This window comes from Rhinolophus ferrumequinum, chromosome 14, assembly GCF_004115265.2.
Source record: "Rhinolophus ferrumequinum isolate MPI-CBG mRhiFer1 chromosome 14, mRhiFer1_v1.p, whole genome shotgun sequence".
Lineage (NCBI taxonomy): Eukaryota > Metazoa > Chordata > Mammalia > Chiroptera > Rhinolophidae > Rhinolophus > Rhinolophus ferrumequinum.
In genome coordinates this window covers 2,089,945-2,112,589 of record NC_046297.1, presented here as the reverse complement: position 1 = coordinate 2,112,589, position 22,645 = coordinate 2,089,945, and the positions used below count along the sequence as shown (strand labels likewise).

At 44.5% G+C, this 22,645-nt stretch overlaps 1 protein-coding gene across 1 annotated transcript in view; it reads left to right on the top strand.

The window, feature by feature from the left end:
- The first annotated feature begins 19,467 nt into the window (after positions 1-19,467).
- ATP6V0D2 (ATPase H+ transporting V0 subunit d2) overlaps positions 19,468-22,645 on the top strand; it is a 33,734-nt gene continuing 30,556 nt past the window's right edge. Inside the window, exon 1 of the mRNA XM_033125669.1 lies at positions 19,468-19,791. Within this exon, the coding sequence (XP_032981560.1) occupies positions 19,647-19,791 (145 nt within the window). The 5' untranslated portion in view covers positions 19,468-19,646. The remainder of the gene's footprint in view (positions 19,792-22,645) is intronic.

Genomic DNA, 22,645 nt, shown 5'->3' with positions numbered 1-22,645 from the left:
TCTGAGGCACTTGCCATGAGTGCCACCCAGCACGGTGGGTCGAGGGGGGACGCGGCTGGGGTGGCCGCTCAAACCGGGTGGTCCTTCGGAAGTCACTTTATCTCTTGGCCCTGTAGCCTCCTCTACTCCAGGGACAGGCAACAACTCTGTCCTCAAGCTGATGCTCAGAGTAGATGGGGTAGACAGTTGTCTGCTCTGGTTGAAGGAATACTTCGCTCCAGCAAGTTCTGTCCATTCGTTTCTTTCTTTACAGCTTTAATGAAGGATAATTTGCATGCAATAAGCTGCCCTGAAAGTGTACATTTGGATGTGTTCTGACATATGTAGACAACAGTGACACCATCACTGCAATCAGGATACCGAACACATCCATCACCTCCAGTCTCCCCGCGGACCTTTGTAGTTTCTCCCTCCTGTCCCTTCCTGCTCCTTGAGTGCCCAGGCCAGGACTGATCTGCCTTTTGTTACTATAGGGAAGTTTGCATTTTCTAAAGTCTTATATACATTGTATCATATGTGGTCTGACAATTAAGTTCGCAAACTCATCCTTAAAAAAGTGCTACATACCTCATTACTGAATATCACTACGGTCACCTTTGAAGTCCTCCCCTTGGGAAGCTGTGCACTGACACCAGTGCCTAGTCCACCCTTCAAAGAGATTTTGGAACTCTTTTTCTGGAATGGCCATCAGAGCTGTCCTCATATTTCCCTTGATGTCCTGAATGTCATTAAAATATCTTCCTTTCAATATTTGCTTTATCTTTGGGTAAAGAAAGAAGTCATTGGGGGCCAGATCAGGTGAGTAGGGAGGGTGTTCCAATACAGTTATTTGTTTGCTGGCTAAAAATTCCCTCGCAGGCAGTGCCATGTGAGCTGGTGCATTGTCGTGGTGCAAGAGCTATGAATTGTTGGCAAAAAGTTCAGGTTGTCTAACTTTTTCATGCCACCTTTTCAGCACTTCCAAAAAGTAAACTTGGTTAACTGTCCAGTTGGTACAAATTCATAATGAATAATCCCTCTGATATCAAAAAAGGTTAGCAACGTTGCTGCAACAAGTTCGTGAACTTAATTGTCAGACCTCGTACAATATGTACTTTTTCCTAACTTCTTTCACTCACTCAGCATAATCGCTTTGATTCATCCCTGTTGTTATATGTACCAACAGCTCATTCTTTTCATTATTCTATCAAGTTTCCCATCCAATCTCCTAAACTTTTAACTCCACCATAAGACACCCCTTTGAATCAAGGGAAGTTTCTGATTTACAATTTGTCACTCAGAAATGCAAATCTCTCCTGACATGTAGGCTGACACCTGCATTAGGGGTTGGGTGGGCGCCGACGGTGACTCTCAGGCACGTGGGAGGCAGATGCCAAGGGAAGAAGATGAATACTGACGGGCAAGCAGGAGACGCCAGAAATGAGCTCTGAATTTTTGTTGCTTTGGTGATCTCATACAGACACTCTAATGAGGTTGCCTGTTTTCAATAGCTGAATAATTATCGTTTATTCTTTGCTGGTTTCACTGCCAGCCAGTCCCACCTAAGCTGCAGGGTTTGCATTTTCCCTTATGAGTACGGCCCCTTCCCTTCTGAGTACAGAGGGAGCACACCCTCTGTTGCAGGGGGCCTCAGTGTGTCCGGGGATCCACTGGGGTCACCAAAGTAGCTGACAGTGAAGGGACCCATGGCCCCAAAGCAACAAGCTGGGCTTCTCTGAAGGGCTTGCCAGCCTCGCTTAGCACTGCGCTCCCACCCCTCTCCCCCTGTACCCCTCTCCTCCCATGGGGTCCAGTCGGGCCCCTTCTCTCCTGCCCCATCCCTCCAGTCTCCTGGAAGGGAAGTTCCTAACGCCTGCTCCCCTTCTGTGAACCCTCCTTCTTCCTAGAAACCCTGTTTCTGAGCCGAAGGGATGTGGGGACAGAGCGGGTGCAGCAAGGGGTCCTTCCATTTCTTCCCAAATCTATTGTTAATTCATAACATCTGGGGCTTTCTTCCTGATGATCACCAAGGCTGGGACTTGGATAACTTAAATTAAAAAAAAGGATGGACAAACTTCTTCTTGATATTTTTTCCCCAGGAAAACAATCCTACTCTTTGAATTAGTGTGGAAGAAAGGTCATGCATAATAAATGGGGAACGTAAAACACAAACAGTAATATTTCAAGATATTATCTTGCTAAATGTATTTAAAGAATTTCTATGTATTTGCAACCCCTTAATATTAATGGATTCAGAGACATTTTTAAATGAAATTTAGTAAAATATTTCCAAGTCTAAGAACACCAGAACAGTAAGATGTAGCCATCAGGATATGCTTTTTGACCCCAGGGACCCTACTTAGCTGTGGTTAAACTGAAAGGGTACTTTGCAGATTTTTATAAAGGCCAAACCTGAAATTAAAAAACAGAAAATCGATACCACTATTATCCAAAACCACTTACCGAATAAATGTAGTCCTGAGCTATTTCAATCCCTGGCATGGACTTGGGCTGGCTGACACGGGGCCCCAAGGACGCTTCAATGCCATGACTTTCTGACCCCTCAACAAAGCAGAGGGTTGGACACAGAGCAGGAGAGAGCCATTCATTCAGTGGAAAGAAATGGCTTGATGTTAAAGAAAAACTGTGAGGCTTTTACCCAAACTGGTTTCAAGGTTTTCAGAAGGGACTGCAGCTTGCCACATGTGCCCCTCCCCCCGGAGAGCCTACGCTTCACCGAGACCACACTGCCGACCATCTGCAGGTCCTGGAAACCCATCACGAAAGCCGAATCAGCGACCTCTTTCCTCTAAAAACGAGCCCTCAGGCGCACATTTGAAAGTTTCAAAGACCACTCATTCATCAAGTACTGCGTCTACCATCAGCTCAACCAGAAGCCAACAGAAAATGGTCTCCCTTAACAGACCTCGTACCCCTTCTTGTTTCAGAGGCAGCCTCAGCTCAATGTCCCATGAGATCCAAGGTTCGTCCCGTTCTCGCTCGGGGGACCCGAGCTTGCTGCGTCCTTCAGGGGCCAACAGTAGGTTCACAGGTGAGGAATCGTACTAATCCTCCTTCCACATACAGTTTTTCACGAAATAATGAAATGTCACTATAACAAGTCTACTACACCTGGCAGCTGTGAGAGCTTCGATTTATTCTTTCCTTTTTTAAAAAGAGCAGAGCTCTCCTTGAGATTTTGGAGATACTGGCAAAAAAAAATAAAAATAGTATATGAGTGACTACATTTATAGGGCATTCTGGAAAAGGCAAAACTAAGGAACAACAAACAGATCGGGGGTTGCCAGGAGTTATGTGTGGAGGGAGGGGGTGACTACACATTGGCAGCATGAGAGAATTTGGGGGGTGACGCAGCTCTTCGGTGTCTCGATTGTGGTGGCAGTCATGGGACTCTGCATTTGTCAAAACTCACAGGACTGCACACCTCCAAAAAGTGAGGTTTTCTTTATGTAAATTAAAAAAGAAAATGCACTGAGTCCTATTAAGTGGGACTATCCCATACGAGACAGAGCTTGGGAAAAATAGTGGAAATGACAGGGATTCAACTCCTGTTTTTCTCATGACATCTGGTGAAATCATTTTCTTCTGTATTATAATTATTATTATTATTATTAAAATAATTCCTGATCATCCTAACAATGAATAACATGGATATTATGGCACATATAGAATAGCAAAGTTCATACAGCTACAGCCTTGTCCAGTGTTAACAGAACACTTTAAGTGTTGTCCCTAACCTCCATCCAAGCTTCCTGAACTTTCTCTTACTAGACCCTTCTCAGCTAAAAAGGTTTTAAGTAAAAGGAGATAGATGATATAGATAGATAGATAGAAAGATAGATAGATAGATAGATAGTTGATAGATATTTTGGTATTTACCAAAATGTCAGCCCACAAGTGGGGATTAATTAATCATGTTCACGTATCAGCTTGTTTACTGGTGAAACTCAGCCGTGTTTGGAGCCCCAGTCACGTCTGTATCTCCAGAAACTCTGCAGCCTGCTGTGTGCTCGTAGCAAACACCTTTTCCCTGGGGTAGAAACTGCGGACTTCCTAGCTAATGAGCTAGTCTGCCTGCGTGCTCTGTGAACAGTGCTCGTTTGTCTTCCCTCCTTCAGCACATCCATGCAGCTCCTTTGAACATCTTCTTTCTCCTCCAAACCCCACATAAGGTGACTGTGGTCAGTCCCTTTCCTACAGATTGCGTGTGCATGTGTGTCTGTATGTGATCCAAAAAATAAGGAATGAAGTCGTCTGCAGTACTTTTGTAAAGATCCGACAGAAGTAATAGTAGCTTTTTGGTTGTTGTTTTTTTCAATAAAGGATGTTCCCAGTTGATATGTGGAGACAGCAATGTTAATGAAGGTTGATTTGGGGTGATGTTCCCAACCAATTAAAGGGAGCATTTTCTGGTTTTAAACCAGTTGTTCCTATAGGAATTCCTATAGCAATTACAGTTCTTCTGTTCAGTCAATAGAAACAAAATACAGGTCCCCCAGCTATTACTCCTCCTAGTCTTATTTGGCAGCCCATGAAAGAAAGAATTTCACGGTGAGTTTTCGTCGTGTCCTGCATGACACAGGACGAGGGTTGTGGGGAGGGGTAAGGGCAGCGCAGGGTTAAGAAAAGACAGTAGCCATGAACAGAGTGCAAGCGGGGCCACGGGAACAGCCTCAGGGACTGAGCGCGGAAGCGGGCCAACGTGTAGTTTTTACCGGTAAACTTCTAAAGAGGCAAAAGATGGTTAATCTCGAGATCTGTGTGTCAGTAGCCTGCTGGCTGTCCCTCCGAAAGTTCCCATTGCGTTCCAGCTTGCACTTTGCCTTCACACACACACATCTCCAAGGAATCCATTGAAGGGGAGGGACGGATATAATTCCATCGGGCCTCCGTTTGCTGAGGCACTCCCTTGTGAAATCCTGGGAAGAGCGCGGGGAACAAACGGTTGGCAGCTGCAAGGCAACAAGTTTTATCATGGTAGGAATGTATCAGTAGCTTTTCTATATTTTTTAAACCATGATTTTCCCTTGCGTTCTTCCCTTGGAAACCACCTAAGCTCTATGTGCATATTTAGAGACCTATTCTTACTTGAGTAACTGACGTGTTAAGAGAGAAAGCAGTTTGGCTGGAAAACAGAGGATGATTTGGGTTTGGGTTAATAACTGCAGAAACTGAAAGGCTATTGAGGTATCACCAAACACCTGAGAATGATTTGTGGTCTATAAATCCATATTCTTTCCACCTACTCCAGGGCTGGACTGTCTCTCTGGGCTTGGAATACGTCACCGTCGCTTTGACTACAAGGCAGCCATTGATTTGAAAACAGAGTGGGACCGTCCTTGTACCTGCGTGAGATCTCTGTGCTTCTCTAAACTCAACAAAGAGTTCCTCATGGTGAATAATTCCAGATACATCCACTTTAGCTGCAGGCTGTCTACAAAAGATATCAATGTGCAAAAACAAACTTCCCACAAGGGTTTCTACAGATTAGAAGCTATTTAACCCAGCTCCAGGGCTCCTTGATATTTCTGTAAATTTGGGAGCTGAGATTATACTCTCTGGCTGTGAAGGAATATCGTCTTAATTGATTTACTATAAAAGGTCATTAAAATATTTGAATATGTGCTTACATAATTAAATAGAAATATGTGGAATGACACAGAAATTGGAAAACAGGCATATTTCCCACCATGGTCCTGAGTTTCTTTTTGGTTTTGCACTGGATATTGTTCATATGTATGGGTTTCTAGGATCTGAAATTGGAAGTCATTAATATCGTCTTTTATGCTAAAGGAAGTAACAATTAACTTCCCCCAAATGTTATAACAGTACAAAGAATTTCCGATGTGTACAGACATAGTAAGATCAGTTTAAGTCGGTATTTGGTCACTGTCATATTCTTCATCTAATTTTCAAACACCAACAGCCCGACGCAGAGCCTGATATCCTCACAAGGCTGTTGTGCAAACCACTGTGATTGTTATGATTTAGCATTATTGAATGTCAGTGGTACACACCTAAGTCCTTCTCTGGGGAGGGAGAAAACGTAACACGCAGAGCAGATGTCACCATACTATTGGGCAGGGTCTTCATCATCTGGCTTCAGAAAACAGACCGAGACAAACATGTAACTAACTCAGCAAGACGTGAACTTGTACCTTCAGCCACTCCTGGTTGCCCCCAAATAAGTCCAAATGCTTTCGCACGGTGCTCAAATTCACCAGCAATTTGCACCTACTTCTTCAACACGTTTGCTCCCACCATGTGCTTTTAAATATAAGAAGCTCCAGACTGCTCGTCATTAAATCAGCACTCATTCTTTTGGTGTTTTTTTTTTACATGTTATGAAGCCCTTACTGTGTGCCAGGCACTTGAGCAGCACTGGAAATACATCAGTGCACAAAACAGATAAAAGTGCCCGCTGCCACGTTCTAACGGAGAGAGAAAGACAATGCATCAATGATTCCTTCGTCACATCTCTTTTCTGATCAGCACTTTGCACCTGTAGCTACCTGTTAAAAGCTAACTATCAATAATAAATCATAACTTATGCTGCTATAACACATATTAAAAACGTTTCAATTCAATCAGGGAGGGTTCCATGTCAATATTACAGCTGATTCAAAAGAAAATCCAAAAAGCAGACCCAAAATTTACAAAAGAGAGAATAACAACATTATCTTTGGGCAAATTCACAAAAGCTGAACCACGTAGTTTCACTTCCTGAGACTTATCCTCACCATACATTCCAGTAGCACACTTCTTGCTAACTGATATAATTTAACAAGGTTCCAAGGGCAGACTATTAAATAATTTACACCAAATAGGCTTTCAATAGTAAGACAAAGCTTATTTTATAAGTTCTCCATCTAGAAATGTATCTGTAACCAGCATAAGGGTTTGGTTTATTTCAACTTGGTACTTTAAACAATAGATCTGCTTCCACGATCCTATGATGAAAACTTTCTACAGTGCAATTGCTTATTGGAAATCTCCATCAGAAGCAAGTCGCCTCTTCTACAGCTAAAAACCATATTCATAGAACTAAATGTCTGGCCATGTTTTCATACTGACTCTCTCTTGATGTCAGGCTTGGAGAAACAAGTGTAACGTCACTGTATCATGAAGTCACTGCTATTTATTGAATACTTACCATGTATATAAGTATATCTACGCATATATATATGTGCCTATAGGTACAATCTAGTTTCCTCAACGACTCCACTGTGTGGGACTCGGTCCTCGTCTTCGTCATTAGATGGGGAAACTAAGACTCTGTCAGTAAACGGTGGTTCTGAGACCAAGGTCAGGTGAGGTCAGCTTCACCATCTAGCCTTGTCCACCTCTCTTCTGTGTTTCTCGCTGTGCTTGCTACAGACACAACAATGTTCGAGGGTCTGGAGGGTTCCCAAAGAGTATAAAGAATTATCAATATCGTGAACAAATTTTAAACTTTGTTTTGATCGTAAGAGAAATGTGACAAAACTATAATAAAGAATGACAACATCCCAAAGCTTTTGAATGCGTTGTCAGGGACTCTTCTAAATTCTTCACATGGACGCAGAATTATTCATTGAATCCTTACGACAACCAGTGGGTGGTCGCAATTATTCCCACTTTACAGACGAATGTCGAACAACTGCTAAGTCCCAGGCTGGGCCTCCAAGGGTACAAAGGCCTTTGGAGGACAAATCTAGAAAAAGATCTAACTCCCTTCTTTCCTCTGCCCAGCACAAGAGAAGGTGACCACGGCAAGGATTAAGTCCCCCCCCCACCCCCACCACCCACACACCACCACCCACTCCTACAGCATCTGAGAAAAGGGAGACACACACATCAGCGGGAGACACGGCAGACAGATCATAGATTTGGTCCTTTGCTTCCCAGAAGCCAGATGTTGGCTCAAGTGACCAGGGCCCAGGAAGAGTTTCCTGACCACTTGTGAGTGGTTGCAATTCAGTCTCAAGAAAGCCAGCAAGTGGCAGATGACAGCAAGGGCAGCCGAAGCTCCAACGTACACTGGGAAATAATAGCCTGGAATGGTCTGCACAAATGGCGTTCAAGGAGGAGAGTGTCTACTCCTTGGAGGAGTGTGATGTCCACATCCTTGGGTCACTGCATTAGATGGGGTATTGCTTGTAACGTGCCTGGCACAGAGTAAGCTCCATGTCGGTGTGCGCTAAAATAAAGTAAATCGATAGCCACGCTCAGTAGACAGGCTCAGGCTCTCAAATCCCCACACTATCTCACGTACGTCTCACGGGTTCTCACATCCATAACTGACACTGCTTCTGCCCGGCTCCGGGGAGTGGGGAGTGGGGAGTGGGGCACCACCAATGGGGGGAGACCGGACAAGCACTTCCAAAACTACCCAGTAGCGTAAGGAAGCAAAACCCAACCAACCCCCCCCCCCCCCCCCAGGCAATGTCACAGGCAGTCACTGCTCCACGCTCAGAGGGCAAGGTCGGGCTGTGTTTAGAGAGGATGAAGAGAGAACAGGATGAGACGTGGGAAGGATGTGAAGGGACAGCTCAGAAGACAGGAACAGCGGGACAGAAGCGTCAGCACCAGAGGCACATGGTGAGTCCAGAAACCATCATGTCCCCAGGTTTCTGCTTCACAAAACTGCTGCCTCTTCTCTTGCCAGTTCAGGTCAGAAAATGGGCGCTAACATGCCAATGAGCGGAGTGCACTGATTTCCTAAAAACTGTCCTTTTCCCACGGCCTTAACCTCAGCCGTTCCCACCTCGCCCATTAAAACAATGTCTCTTTCATATCGAAAACAAACTCTCTGTTTCTTGAGTCTCAGTTTTTATTGGTTTTAAGTACCCTCATTACTGAGCCTTCTTAGTCTCTTAGAATTTCTGTTCCGTGTCTGCAGGCATTTTTAGGATAAGGAAGTTATGTATAATTTAAAAGTATTTTATTTGTTATGGAGTCTCTCTCTCAGGAGGAGTAAAACCTCTCATTTGTCATTCTGAAAAATATGTGTTTTGTTCCAAGCCTCGTCGGTGGGTACCTGTTCTTCACTCGATTTCCTGCAGTAATAGAAGCACTCTATGTTCTCTGGGCTGCCACAATTTAGGCAAAGCTATTACCGACCTTATTATATTCAGCAGAAAAAAAATAAGGCTCTCATTCTCTGGGAGAGCTTTAGCAGTTTCTACAAAGGTTAGTAAAATGGCCCTCTGAAAATGCTCTCACTTCCACCATAGGCAGTAAATGTCATCGGGGGTGTGGGGGGTGGGAGAAGGTTCGGGGGTGCTGCTGGCTTCCTCCCAGACCCTACTCACTCAGTGGAGTGACAGTTCCGAGTGGGTTGTCACTGGATAATGTGGGGTCTCGCCCTCCTTCACAATGCTTCCAATTTTTCCTTTCTCCTTATTCCTGCAGCTGTCTGCTTAAGCCTTCAGAATTTTAGCATTTTCTAATTTTGTACGGCTCTTCAGAAAAATACGAAGGAGGCTTGTCCTTTCTCCACATCAGCAGTTTTCACGGGTTCGCCTCATGCTTCATCAGTCAGGTCGGGAGACAACAGAGGGAGATTTAAATCAATCCTCTGCTTCCATTTTAATCAGTCCTCCGGCTAGTGGGGCTCCAGGTGCTGGAAGAAATGCACTTGGTTCCCCTCCCTCTTTGTCCCTCTCTGCCTTCCCCCCATGTCACCTCCAAATGGTGAAGAATGTCTCACCTTTGTGGCAGTACATGTCTTGATGTTATATTTTAATGTTTTGCTCCTTTTCAAACTCAGTGCAAGCATTAGATTGCAGCATTTTCTCTTTCCCCCGGGGCTTCTGATGCAGGGGGAGGCCAGGCCCTGAGAGCCCAGCTGTGTCCTGGCTGCGCTGGACTCCTAGGCACTGACTGAAGTGGGCTGACTGCGTCCTGCTCACCACATGCGCGGTTCTCTGCTTCCTGGGCACGGGCCAGATCACAGGCGTCCACACTTGCAGCTCAGGGTGGTCATGGGACTCATTCTCCCCCCACTGGAAGTCAGGCAGATGGACGTGTGCAGATTCTATCCCACTTAGTCAGGAGGAAACGATTTTCCCTTGAATTGCTCTGCTTCCTCTTTGTGCTAACTGGACACAGACCGGCCTGAGATGCAGCTTCAGCCTTGCAGATGAGCCAGGGCCCTGGGGCAAGGACAGAAATGCTGGAACGACCGTCCAGAGCAGTGTGGCCACACAGCCTCACCGGGAAGTGTTGTGTGGGAGGGAAGTGAGCTCCGGTGGGTTGCCAGCTACTGAATATCGTATGCTTGGGGGTCCGCGCCCAGCTCAGCCTTTCCTCCGACTCTTCCTCGGAGCCCAGACAGATGTATTTCTTCTTCCCGACATCGCCCCACAGGTGGGAAGGAGGACTTCTTTGTGGCTTCTGCCTCGGCCATGCCCCGTGCAGCCCAGGCAAGCAGGGCGTCAGGCCCTCACATCTTGTACCACAGCTTGGGCAAAGAGCTGTGCAGGAATGGATACCAGCCTTGCGGGCTCAGAAAAGAGGGGAAACCAGGCCCAAGCGGAGGGACCAGGAAAGACCTCAAAGAGGAAGTTCTGCTGGACGGGCCTCAGGGATGTGAAGGTCTTCACCAGTGGAAATGGGGCGTGGAAGTTATGAGCAAGAGAGAATTGATAGAGTAGCAGAGATAGAGGCCCGAAGATGACTCAGCCTGGCTAGATCATGATGGGCGTGAAGAGGAAAGGAAGCCAGAACCAAAACTACGGTGCCGGAGGCCATCCTTGGAGAAGTGGCTGGTCCAGAAGACAGGGCTGGGACAAAGTATGGAGAGCGCTGGACGGCACACTTTCTCCTTAGACACTCGGAAGACATAGCAAAGCTATGGCCCAGCCAGGGCTAGGCAAGCGTCCTTTCCTCTTTTTATCTGAAATGACCGTGTTGCTGGTAGGTGACAGATGAATGCATTCATTCAGGGAACTGCCTGGAAGCTAGGACGCACGCTGTAAATACTGACAGTAAACATCAATTTCAAGGCTGGTAGACACCACGCCACTTAGTATTCCTATGAGAAGGCCAGCTTTTCCCGTATCTATTTTCTCCTCTGATCAGTGAACTATAGGAGAAATGCTAAGCTGATTGAAAGGTCTTTAGAGCTTTGTGAGTTTTAAATCTGCAACTTTAGTGTGTGGTGTTCTTTGGTCACACTGTGCAATCCAATCAAAATGCCTACCTACATGCTTTCAACCAGCATACCTGGGTTTTTAGACCTTTTCCTTTTTTTTTAAATGTAAGGAGGAATGTACGTATTTCCTATCTGTCCGTGTTGGGGTCCCAGCCTTTAATGTGTGCAAGTTCTCAGTAAATAATTATAAAGTGCTCAGCAGCAAGCCAGCGCTCTGGCTTCTGCATTGAGAGAAGTAACTGGGGATATCATTTCAGCTGATGTTTATTCGAGGTTCCTACAAGCCAGGTGCTGTGCTAAGCTGTCTGAGAGCACCACCCAAACCCTAAGAACTAGGGGGATACAATGACTACCACCTGTATTTTCCTGATGGGTAACCTAAGACTAGAGGAAGTTAAGTGGTTTTCAGTAAAGAAACAGAGCTGGGATTCTGACATCCTGTCTGGCCCCAGTGCTCATCCACTTGATCTTCAACCTCGGAAAGGACTGTGAGCAGCAACTCACAGCAGGCACTGCTCATCTCGCCATATAAAGGAAGATGTCAGAGAGAGAGGATGATTAAAATGGACACTGGAACTTACCCTTTCAGGCAAATGCCAGGAGGACAAAAGTGGTTTGAGAGCTTGCCTGTCATATTTATAATTCAATAGCAGCCCCGAGGGAAGGATGACGAGAGGAGCTCCGTCCCACTGCCATTCCGCGGAATGATTGCGCCCCAAAGCACTGCAGCCAGGCACAGGGAGGAAACGGCCAAACATCATTTTTGCACACACGTTTGCTTTTCCAAAGCGGTCTGTGTGCATCTTCTGGGCCCATTTCTGGACTTAAACAGCTAGAAAATGCAGAGATTTAAAACACCAGCGTGGTGCAGGCTGGAGCGGACCGTCTGCCAACGGGACATCCTCAGGGCACAGGATGTGACTCCGAGAGCCACTGGCGCTTCCACGGCCCCTGAGATGTGTCTTAAATTATTTCAGCTAAGACACACTCCAGAGTGATGGCCACATGACAGACTGACACGTACAGCAAGCGTGACTCACAGGAGCCTAGGTCCAGGCAGCTCCCAGAAAAGAAAAGACACAAGACCTAAGGTGACCTTGAAACCCCCTCAGGCTGAATTGTTTCCATCTGAGAAAACATGGACAAAGCACCATCCTCGCCAACTGCTTTCCTACCTCCCAAAGGGGAGGAATAAGACCTGTTTCTGAGAGATCTAGGGTCAAAGTCATGAGTGGCCAGGACTGAGGCTGGTGAATTGTGTGTGAACACGGTTCAGCTGACGTTCCCTCATTTTTCTTGCTCTTACGTAGGTTTTGGAACGTAATTTCAAATAACCAGGTTAATTCCCAGAAAATACTATAACCGATCAAAATGAGACATCCTTCAGGAAATGCAATGAAAACCTAAAACAAAGGTCATGTGATGAGAATGACTGTCGGCCAGTGGCGTCTTCTCTGAGGAGGCGCCCATGTGAGTCAGCCTGGTGAGGCTGCGCGGGACGGCAGGAGCCCAGAAGGAGACGGCGGCAGGCGTGGGCACCCGGAGCTGCACCACACAGTGAATTGGCAAGGGGTCTGGAGCCCCGCTTTCTAACTGTGCCCCATGCAGAAAATCACCACCTGCTCTCATCCTTTCTAAGTCGTTTGGTGCTAAAGTCATTTGCGAGTCAAACATTTACACTGTACCCCTATATATATGCTCTTTAGACTTCGGACAACATAGTAACTTAGTTCTGACTTCCTCAAAAATCCCAAAAAGTTGTGTGTGTTTTTTTGAAAAGGAGATCGCACTTGCTAATGGGGTGGGCCTCGCCCAATCAGTTGAAGGCCTTGAGAGCAAAATCCGACATTTCCCAAAAGAAGAAGGAACTCTGTCTCAAGACGGCAGCAGAGAAATCCTGCCGGAGTTTCCAGCCTGCCAGCCAGCCCTGCACACTTCACACTCAAGACTGCAACATCCACACTTGCCTCCTTTCTTTGCGACTTTGCAATTGACCACTCTTCATTGACTATATTTATCACTCGAGACCTAGAGATGAGGTCCTACATTATGTGTACTCAGTACCTTGCCGTCCTGAGAAGTACTCTCTGGGGGAAGCTTTCTCCCCAGGAAAAAACCCATTTGAGAATATACTCTAAGGTTAATTGCATAATAATAATCCCATATTAGTATAAATTTATGAATAGTTTATAAATCACTTTTAAAATAGTAGAATGAATCGTGAGCCTGAAGTCAGAATATCTTCATTTTATCCCCAGCTCTGCCATTATTGATTTGTGATTCTGTCAAGAAACAAAAAAAATCCTTAACCTTTCTTTGGGAAATGGGGTTTCCCTTTCTGTAAGGTCAAAGGGCTGTTTTTGACGTTCCTAAGTTCTTCGTTATTTCCAATATCTTTTATAATTCTATTCTGTGCAGCGTTTGAAGCACTCTTACATCAAGAAATTTCCAGAAAAAGGAAAAATCATTTCAAATCAGTTTAAAAGCCATTTTTAACAATTTTAAGAGGAACTGTCAAACCAAATAAAATGATTATTTTTAAAAAGCCTTATACCTTGCAGAAATACAACTAGTTGATTGGAGTTCTATGGGAATATGTTTTTCTTTACTAGAAAATAGGAATTTCTAATACTTGGAGATATCTGGAAATTTAATGATTAGCCTGAAAAAGCCGTGAGCGACTATTTCTGCGGTTGCTGTGACATTATCGCAAATGACCTCTGAGGTCCCTTTCTGTTCTGAGATTGTAAGTTTTGTTAGTATAGAACCTTTTCTGATTACAAATCTTTCTTCTGTGACATTTTCCTAGACTTATAATAATGTAAAATAATGACCTTCCTACTTATAGTAACTCATTTTTTGCTAGTTCATAGCAGAAATAGTATTCTCAGCATAATAATGCCATTTATTATTCCTACTGGTGAAGTTTTCATCATTAGTTCATGTAATTACCATACAAGCTACTGCTGTAGCAAAATGGGTCCTGGGATTTTGGGTCTCTGCCACCAAAGTAGAAAAAAATTTAAAAATGGTAACTATTGGGAGGGGAAAATAAAATCTTGTGAAGCCATTAGGTTCTAAAATACATATGAATTCAAAAATATACAATTTTCTTCAAGTTAAAAATGCGCTGAATATTTACATAACAGTATGGTGTATAACGTTTTTTTTAAAAGGAGATCGCACTTGCTAATGGGGTGGGCCTCGCCCAATCAGTTGAACAGTATGGTGTTATAATGCTTAAAAAAATAATTAATGTTATAAATCGGAAACTTCCCAAATCGTCGTGTTCCAAAGAAGACTACTTCTTCAGGTTGTTAAACGCATTAATTTCCCAAACGAAGGGGCTGTTGTCTAATCAACTGTTTAGAAAATGCTGTTTTAAAGCTAAGCAGCTTTAATGACCACGGGACTTCCCACAGACGTCACCAAGTGTTCATGGACTTGGATGGTCCGAGACCGGATGTGGTGGCATCTATTGCAACTTCTCAAACCTGTTTGTTCACAGAACTTTCCTCCCCCCTCCCCACTCCCTCCACAGAATACCTCTCAGGGACCCTTAACACAAGGTAAATCGCTCTGAATAAATAGTGCAAATGGAACCAGACTGGGAAATGAGATGAAAAGGTAAAAATAAGTAAATTTGCTGTTTAGGAGGAAGAAAAGAAGGACTTGCATTATGATGAGACCAGCGTTATTTGGGGAACGGAGATTGGGGCGGGGGGCAGGGGATGGCGGCAGAACTCCTGGACACATAGTGGGATGTCTAAAAACAATCTCTTAACATAAACTACTGGAAGCCACTTGTTTACACGGCGATGTGAACATTTTTCTAATGGAAGAATCTTACGGGTAAGGGAAAGACAATGAAAACACGCCGGCTACAATGTTAGGGTGACCTCTTGTGGTTCGAAACCAAAATGACCCCTTTGGAAAATCAACTCCAGCACCATGAGCCGCAAATTGACGTGGAACTTAAATAACCTCTGTCCATGTTCACCCAAACTTTTATCAGTGTTACCTCGTCAGTGTGGTCTTAGAGGAACTTCTAGCTCATATACTTCTGTAACGGTTGGATTTTGGGAAAAAGTCTGCATTGCTCTGGTGAGCAGAAAAGAAAACAATACAGAACAAAATACAAAATAGAAGGAAAACGGTCATCTTGCTCAAGTGATTATTCGTTTCTCTGTCAGTCAGAATATAGAATTTGGATGAATGTCCGAATTAATGCCCTCAGGTTTTTGAAACAAACATCCATTCCAGGATTTTGAATTTTTAAAAAACCTTTGCTTTATAGTGGTGCCTATGTAAATATTTTATCTAAATATGATGAGTGATGATTGATTCTTGCACTTGTCTAATCAAATTAGAAATTCTTGCCATAGGACAGATTTTGTAATAAGAAATGAAATAGGGTCACTGAAGAGCAATATGAGATATTATGAAGGAGACATGCACTATATGAGGCCCAGGTTTCATTCATGCTATATGAAAGCAACAATATCATTTTGTTAAAATACAAAAGGTGAACTGTTAGGGCAAATAGCACATTGCAAATCCCTAACAGGACAGATTTCACAGCCAGCCAACACCTAAAATAATGAATTGTAGTCTTCTCTACAGGAAGAAGAAAATATTAAGACACCCTTAAAACTTTGAATTATTGAAAATCAACAAAGTGTCAATAGTCCCACCTCTAACCTCAAACATAGGGATTCTACTGGCTGAAATAGCCCAGAAAGTCAGTGATTCTGATGACCGGTGGCAGGTTTGTGAGAAGCAAGTTGGAGCAGGAGCGCCCCCTGGCGGGAAATGTGAATCAGTGCGGGGCAGTATGGGGTTTGCCTGCAGAGTTCCTGGGCTGACTCAGTCACAGGCTTTCTGGTTTTTCCTCACTGAAATCCACTCTAATCAGGCTAAGATTCTTGGAGAACATACACAAGAGTTAAGTTCCTGTGGCTTTAAGACTCAGTTCTTCAGCATGATGTTTTTCTTGCACTGATAGGGGATGTCTGTTTTGCTTTGACATGTTCTAATTAGAAACACTTCAGGCAGGACTGGAGGGAAAAGTTAAGGAAAGGTAACCTTGAACCCATCTGCAAAAGCCCTGCCTCTGCTGAGCTTGTCTGTTGAGTGCCACCCATGTGTGGTGACCTTGGTGTGGGGACAGAGCCCCAAAAAGCAGTTTCCAGGCTCTCGGCCTCACATAGAAAGGTGCTGGCTCAGGTAGTAAATGGCCATCGACTGTGATCAAATGGCCAGCAGCTGTGGCTAGTTGGCCGTCAGCTGTAACCAGTGAGCCGTTGGCCATGAATATAACTGCCGTGGCTAGGCTAGCAGAAAAAGGGGGAGCTAGCAAGAAGATGGTGGCTGAGCCTGCAAGCGGCACAGTGAGGGTTGAGAATTGTGTTGCTCCTGGTTCCTGTGTCTCCAACCCAGCCGCCAGCGAGAGTATAGTGGTATGACTCCCCTACCTAGGGCTCCGTGGGTGTTCCTTTTTGGCCTAGCCATGTCCTGCGTTCTTGTGTGGGGAGTGGGACCAGAGACCCCGCCGGACGCCCCGCACGACACTTGGCTTCCAGGGAACAGTGTGGGGCATCACACCACCTGCCATCCTGCCCACGGCACTGCAGAGACTGGCCTTGTACTGAACGTGGGTGCAGAGTGGTGAGGTCAAACCAGAGCACCTCGGAGGAATGGCCCAGTCCAGGTCTGGGCGGAAAATGTACAAAATGAGCATGGAACATCCCGTCGTTACAGAAAGCAAGGAATTTATCAAAAACTACCAGAGTTAGATTCAAAGAACATGGTGACTAAGTTTAAATCCAGAAGTTAATAGCAATACCTTTGATTTTTAAAGAACCCAACTCATTATTTGGAAAACTGATAAGTAAATGAAACCAGTTAAGCATTTATCCTGCCTTGCTTATATGAACTGTATACAAGGACACCCAATAGTTGATGTTGAAAAGTTTGAGAGTTCCAGTCAAAATGGTGGAGTAGGTAAATGCAGTGCTTGCCTCCTCTCAGGACTACATCAAAATTACAACTAAACTACAAAACAACCATCACCTGAAATCTTGCGAAACTGAAGCCCTACAATGAAGGACATACAGAAGAAGCCACCTCGAGACTGGTAGGAGGGGCAGAGATGCAGAACGGGCTGCTCCCACACCTGTGTGTGACCATTAAAAATCAGGAGGGATATCTCAGCTACAGAGGTCCCCCAGAAGGAGCAAGGGGTCCCCGCACCACACCAGGCCCCCCAGCCCAGGGTTCCAGTGCCGGGGAGAGAAGTCCCCATAAATGCTCACTGTGAAAAACCAGCAGACACTGAGGCTGAGTGAGATGGAAGGCGGCTGCACTCCCAGGTGCTCCTCATGAAGGGACCGCACGTGGACTTACCTACAGAATCACTGGCTCTGAGCTCCAGCACTGGGGCAGCAGCTAGAGAAGTGACAGGGACATATGGGGGGGAATGGTGGTCTAACTTCAGAGCGAGGGCTGGAAGGGCAGCTAGCAGAAGCCATTGTTTCTTTGTTGAGCCTTCCCCCTCCCTGTGTGCAGATGCACGCACACACACACACACACACGCAGATGTCATATCCGAGTCTCCATTACACTGGCTGTCACCTTTCATCTGCCCCGCCCTAGTGATTCCCTGAGACCACACCCCACTCAATTCTTGGACACACTCAAGCCACTTTCAGTGGCTTCTCCATACAAATGGCCTGTCTTGGGTCATGCTACAGACTTTCCTAAAGTCTCTCAAAGGTTCACAAAACCCAGACAAGCAGCATCTGGCTTTGGTGTGTCCTGTACCTCTAGCTGAGCAGCCCTAAGCCCGGCACTCATGATAATCGGCATCGGTTCACATCTTGGCCTCTTGAGGCACTTCCAAACATGGCACAGGCAGTGGCCATATGCAGATTGCTTTGTGTCTCCCAATGAAACTGGATCTAGGTGGTGATCATGAGTGGCTACTGATATGTAAAAAAAAAAAAAAAAAAAGAGGGGGGCAGACAGCCATTACAGGCATTCTGATGGAAATACTCAGTACTGCTGTGTTGCAAAAAAAGAAAGAAACAAAGAAAAAAACTAACATAGAAGTGATCTAGTCTCCAGATCTAACTACCAACTGATGATAGGAATTACGGAAGACAGAGCAACAAGTTAAAAGACACCTCAAGATGCAGTCAGCAAATTCCAAACCATGGAAAGCTCTGTAGAACATGTGACCCAATTTCCTAAACAAAAAACAGGGCCAGTGGGAGGGGAGGTGTATCAAAAAGAAAGTTAAGTGATATGTAAACCATATTTCATGTCTCCTCATTCAAATAAGCCAAGTGTGAAAAAAAAATTAAATTGAGAAAATTTAAACATAGATTTATTATAGATTTACTCTTAAGAAATAACTTTAAGTATTATAATAGAATTGTGATTTTATTCTAAAAAGATCTTTATCTTTTAGAGATATTGAAATAGTTATGGATTAAATAATACGATATTTTAGATTTACTCGATAATAACCCAGCGTGGGGAGGAAGTGGACAAAGGTACAGATCAGGGAGGGTTGGCAAACTATGGCCCGGAGGCTGAATCAGGTCCCCCACCTGTTTTTGTAAATAAAGTTTTACTGGAACACAGTCATGCTCATTCACTTGTGTGTGGTCCATGGCTGCTTTCCTGCTACAACGGCTGGGATGAGTGCTAGCAACAAAGACTGTATGGCCCACAATGCCTAAAATATTTACTATCTGGCCCTCCACAGAAAAAGCCTGCTGGTCCCCAGGGAAAGCTGATCCAGGACTGGCTGTGAGCGGGTAATTATTGAAGCTGGGTGAAGGATACAGGGGGGCCATTTACGGTATTGTTTCCTTTTGCATATGTTTGAAATGTCCCGTAATAAAATGATTTAAAGTTTAAAACAAAAACAAACAAAAACAGGGATGATTGCTTTAGTTTGTTTAACAAGCACCAGTGTTGCTGAATTCGCTTCTCAGGATTCTTCAAACTGCCTGTTCATAATGTATCCATTCACATAACTTAATTTTTAAAAAATGCCCTCTCTTTCTTCACATTAATAGTCCTGAAGAAACTTAGGACACATGTAATTTAGAGTTGAAAGCTCAGAAGCTCTGATGGTGGGAGGAATGTTTACAAAACATTCAGGTGTTTCTGGTCTTCCAATGGCACAGCTGGGAAGGGGCCGGTGGGGCCGGTGGTGCTGGGTGGGACCAGCAGGTCCTGACCCCCTCCTATTCGCTTCCTCTCCTCCTCCCAGCAGTGGTGGCTTCCTGGGTGGATGGTTCTCTGGCTGATTCATTGTTGCTGTAAATACAGAGCTGAGCATGCTGTGTTCAAAGTCACTGAAACTGGAGGAAACTGGTCATGCAAACCCCGACTGTCAGCTGATAGCCGGCTTCCTGATAACTCCTGGGAACTGCCAGCGCTTTCCCAGACTGCTGCACATCTTCAGGGGCTGCCCAGGACACAGAGCTGTTTCAGCATGATCACTGTCCCCATGCTGGAAAGCGCGGAGCTGTACTTTAATGTGGACCACGGCTACCTGGAGGGCCTGGTGCGAGGATGCAAAGCCAGCCTTCTGACGCAACAGGACTACGTCAACCTGGTCCAGTGCGAGACTCTGGAAGGTAGGCCCTGCTCCTCTCGCCATTGAGCCAGGAAACAATGCTGCCCCCAGGAAGCATGGAGAAGGGACCGTGGTCTCTGGCCTGGGAGCCCAGAGCAAGTTCTTACTCCCAAGGCCCCGACTGCAGGGGTCCATGAACATGGACGAGAAAAACAATTACATCTCCATGTTCAATATTCTCTAAGTGAAATTTAGCATTTCCTTTCACTATGAATGTAGGCAACAAATTACCAGGGTTGGTATTTTGTCACCAAAAGAAGTTAGTCTTCTCTTATGCCTATCCAATTCTTATAGATGCTTTAAAATATCATTGATGTTTTCACTACTTCAAACTTATAGTAGATATTGCACTCATCTTTTAATCTTGATATTTAATGTATTAATCAAGAAGTACGGTGTTACATGCTTTACCATATCTTGATAATTATAGTTTAATATATTTGGTTTCCTTCATAATCCTACATATTTTCATTCTACATATTTATAAATATTATTTGGAGAAAGACGTCACTAAACTGCCCAGGGATCTATGGGGAAAAAAATGCTAAGAACTTTGGACCAGAGAATTTTATTCTCTCCCCAGATTCTCAGTATCTATTGATATGAGAATTTATTTCATGTTTGTTTTTAACTGAAGTTTTAAAATATCCACAGAGGGGCATGAGGTGGGGCCAGCCCTGGAATCAAAAGTCCTGACTTTGACCTCTGCCGAGCCTCAGTAGGTGACCTACGGCTCAAAGCCTCATGGTAACCATAGCAAAGCCTGCTATGTTGTTTGGAGAAATAAATGTGGTAACACTTGAGAGATGTGTTAGAACTGTGAAGGACTCTGCAAATGGAAATTATCTTTTTTTGAAACCACTGATTACTGAGGTATGGTTGACATACAAAAGCTGCACATATTTCACATATGTAAGTTGATGAACTTAGGGATAAGTATACGTCCGTGACACCATCCCCACAATTTATGCCATGAACCTATCAATCACCTCCAAACCTTTCCTCCTGCCTTTATCATTATGCGTGTGTGTGTCTGGGTGTCTGTGTGAACTACAGGCTCGATCCTGTACGGTAACACTTCGACACCTTCCCATCTCCCTCTCCTCTCTGAAAATTATCTTTAAGCCACAATATTTTCAAAACCTTGCCAAAGATTTCGCATCTCTAATACAGTGTTTACATTCTTAAAAAATGGCTACACTCGCTCATTCTGAAACGTACTTATGAAATCAATATTGTATATGTCAATGATAAGGTGCTTTAAAACTTCCAGATTATTCTAGAAAAAGCAAGAAAGCAGTAAGGATCGAGACTGGCAGGATGAGTACTAGAAGGAAAAACAAACTGGAAAACGTGAAGGTGACTTTGCAGCTTCCCAAGTGGGGCGCAGGTCCTGAGGTCACGTGTTTGTGGTTCTGCCGGTTGCAACCAGAGTTCAGGCAGAACTGCCCACGCTGACAGAAACCCTCTCCTTTTGTTAGCAATGGAAACAGCTAGAAAAGTCTTTGAGACGATAACGAACTCTGTTGGCTGCAAATAATTACAATGTAATCCCAACCCCTAAATGACTTGAGCATATTACATTAGGACTTTGGTGATTGGACAGTATTAATCGTGTTTAGAAAATCTGAATAATTTGAGGTAGAGAAAAAATAATGAAAGCAGGGCAGCAAGAGTGCTTCTGAAAGAAGCCATTTGAATAATTTCTGTTTAGTTTTCAGTCAAGCTTTTAAGTAGGTTAAGGAATGCAAATTTAAACACAAACAATACAGACAATGTCTTCAGGATACACAACAAGGTTTAGCCAACTCACTCAAGAATTCAAAGAGAAACCACCCTCAGCTTTAATCTGGGAGAGAAGGCTTCAGACTCTTTGGAGAATGAACCGTCTTAGTAAAACACATAGGGGGCACACAAACAGAACTTTCCATATGGTATCAGGGGCTTAAGGACCACCAATGCGATCCCTACATCCTGGCTAAGAAACCCTGTCACACCCACCATCGTTTTACTGTCATTGTGTCTCGTGGTTTCTATCTTTCTTTCCTCCCACTAATACCATTATTGGGACCATTAGTTTCACAACTATTTTTGAATCTGTGCCAATTTACTGTTTGGGGGCTCCTAGGAACATGAAGCGAGAGTCATCAAACTATGGGTTATAAAGACTGCTGAGAACATCAGTCTGGATAAAATAAGGATTTCGTGTCTGTAGTTAACAGCTGAGAACACTGAGGCTTACAGTGGCTGTGACTAACCAAACACTTGTCGGGGGTTGAGGACACAGGTATTCTCATCTGTTTTCCCCTAAGATGTCTGTGCCTGAGCATGAGTTGAAGATACATGGATAGGTCCCACTGATGGCAGTGCCATTTTGATATCGAAAATAATAAGGTCCGCCCTACCTGATTATTTCACAGGCTGTCGGGAAGGAAAGAACATGTGGACAGCTCTGTAAATAGCTGCTGCGTCTGAGCATGTACTGAGAGAAACCCAGCCACCTTCCCAGCTGGCTGAAGAGTCGAAGAGAAGAAATCGAGACATGTATTGGGACAGATGTTAAGACTCAGGGATTTCTGTTTCTTTGTGCATACAATATGCACCGTACAGATGATGGATAACAAAGTAGTGTCAAGGGGGTACTCTGTGTCAAAGCAGGCACTTTCTGTAAAAGAAAAGCTAACTCGGCAAAAATTAAATGTGCCTTTAGTCTTTTAAAGTCCTCTGGTCGTAAGGAAAAGTGTCCTGAGGTCAACAAATTGTTTAGAACCACGTACTAGGGACACACAGGGTTGGAAGATAGAAAATGAGGATTGTCCAGACAAGCTCTAAAAAGTCCTAGTATTTATAATTGT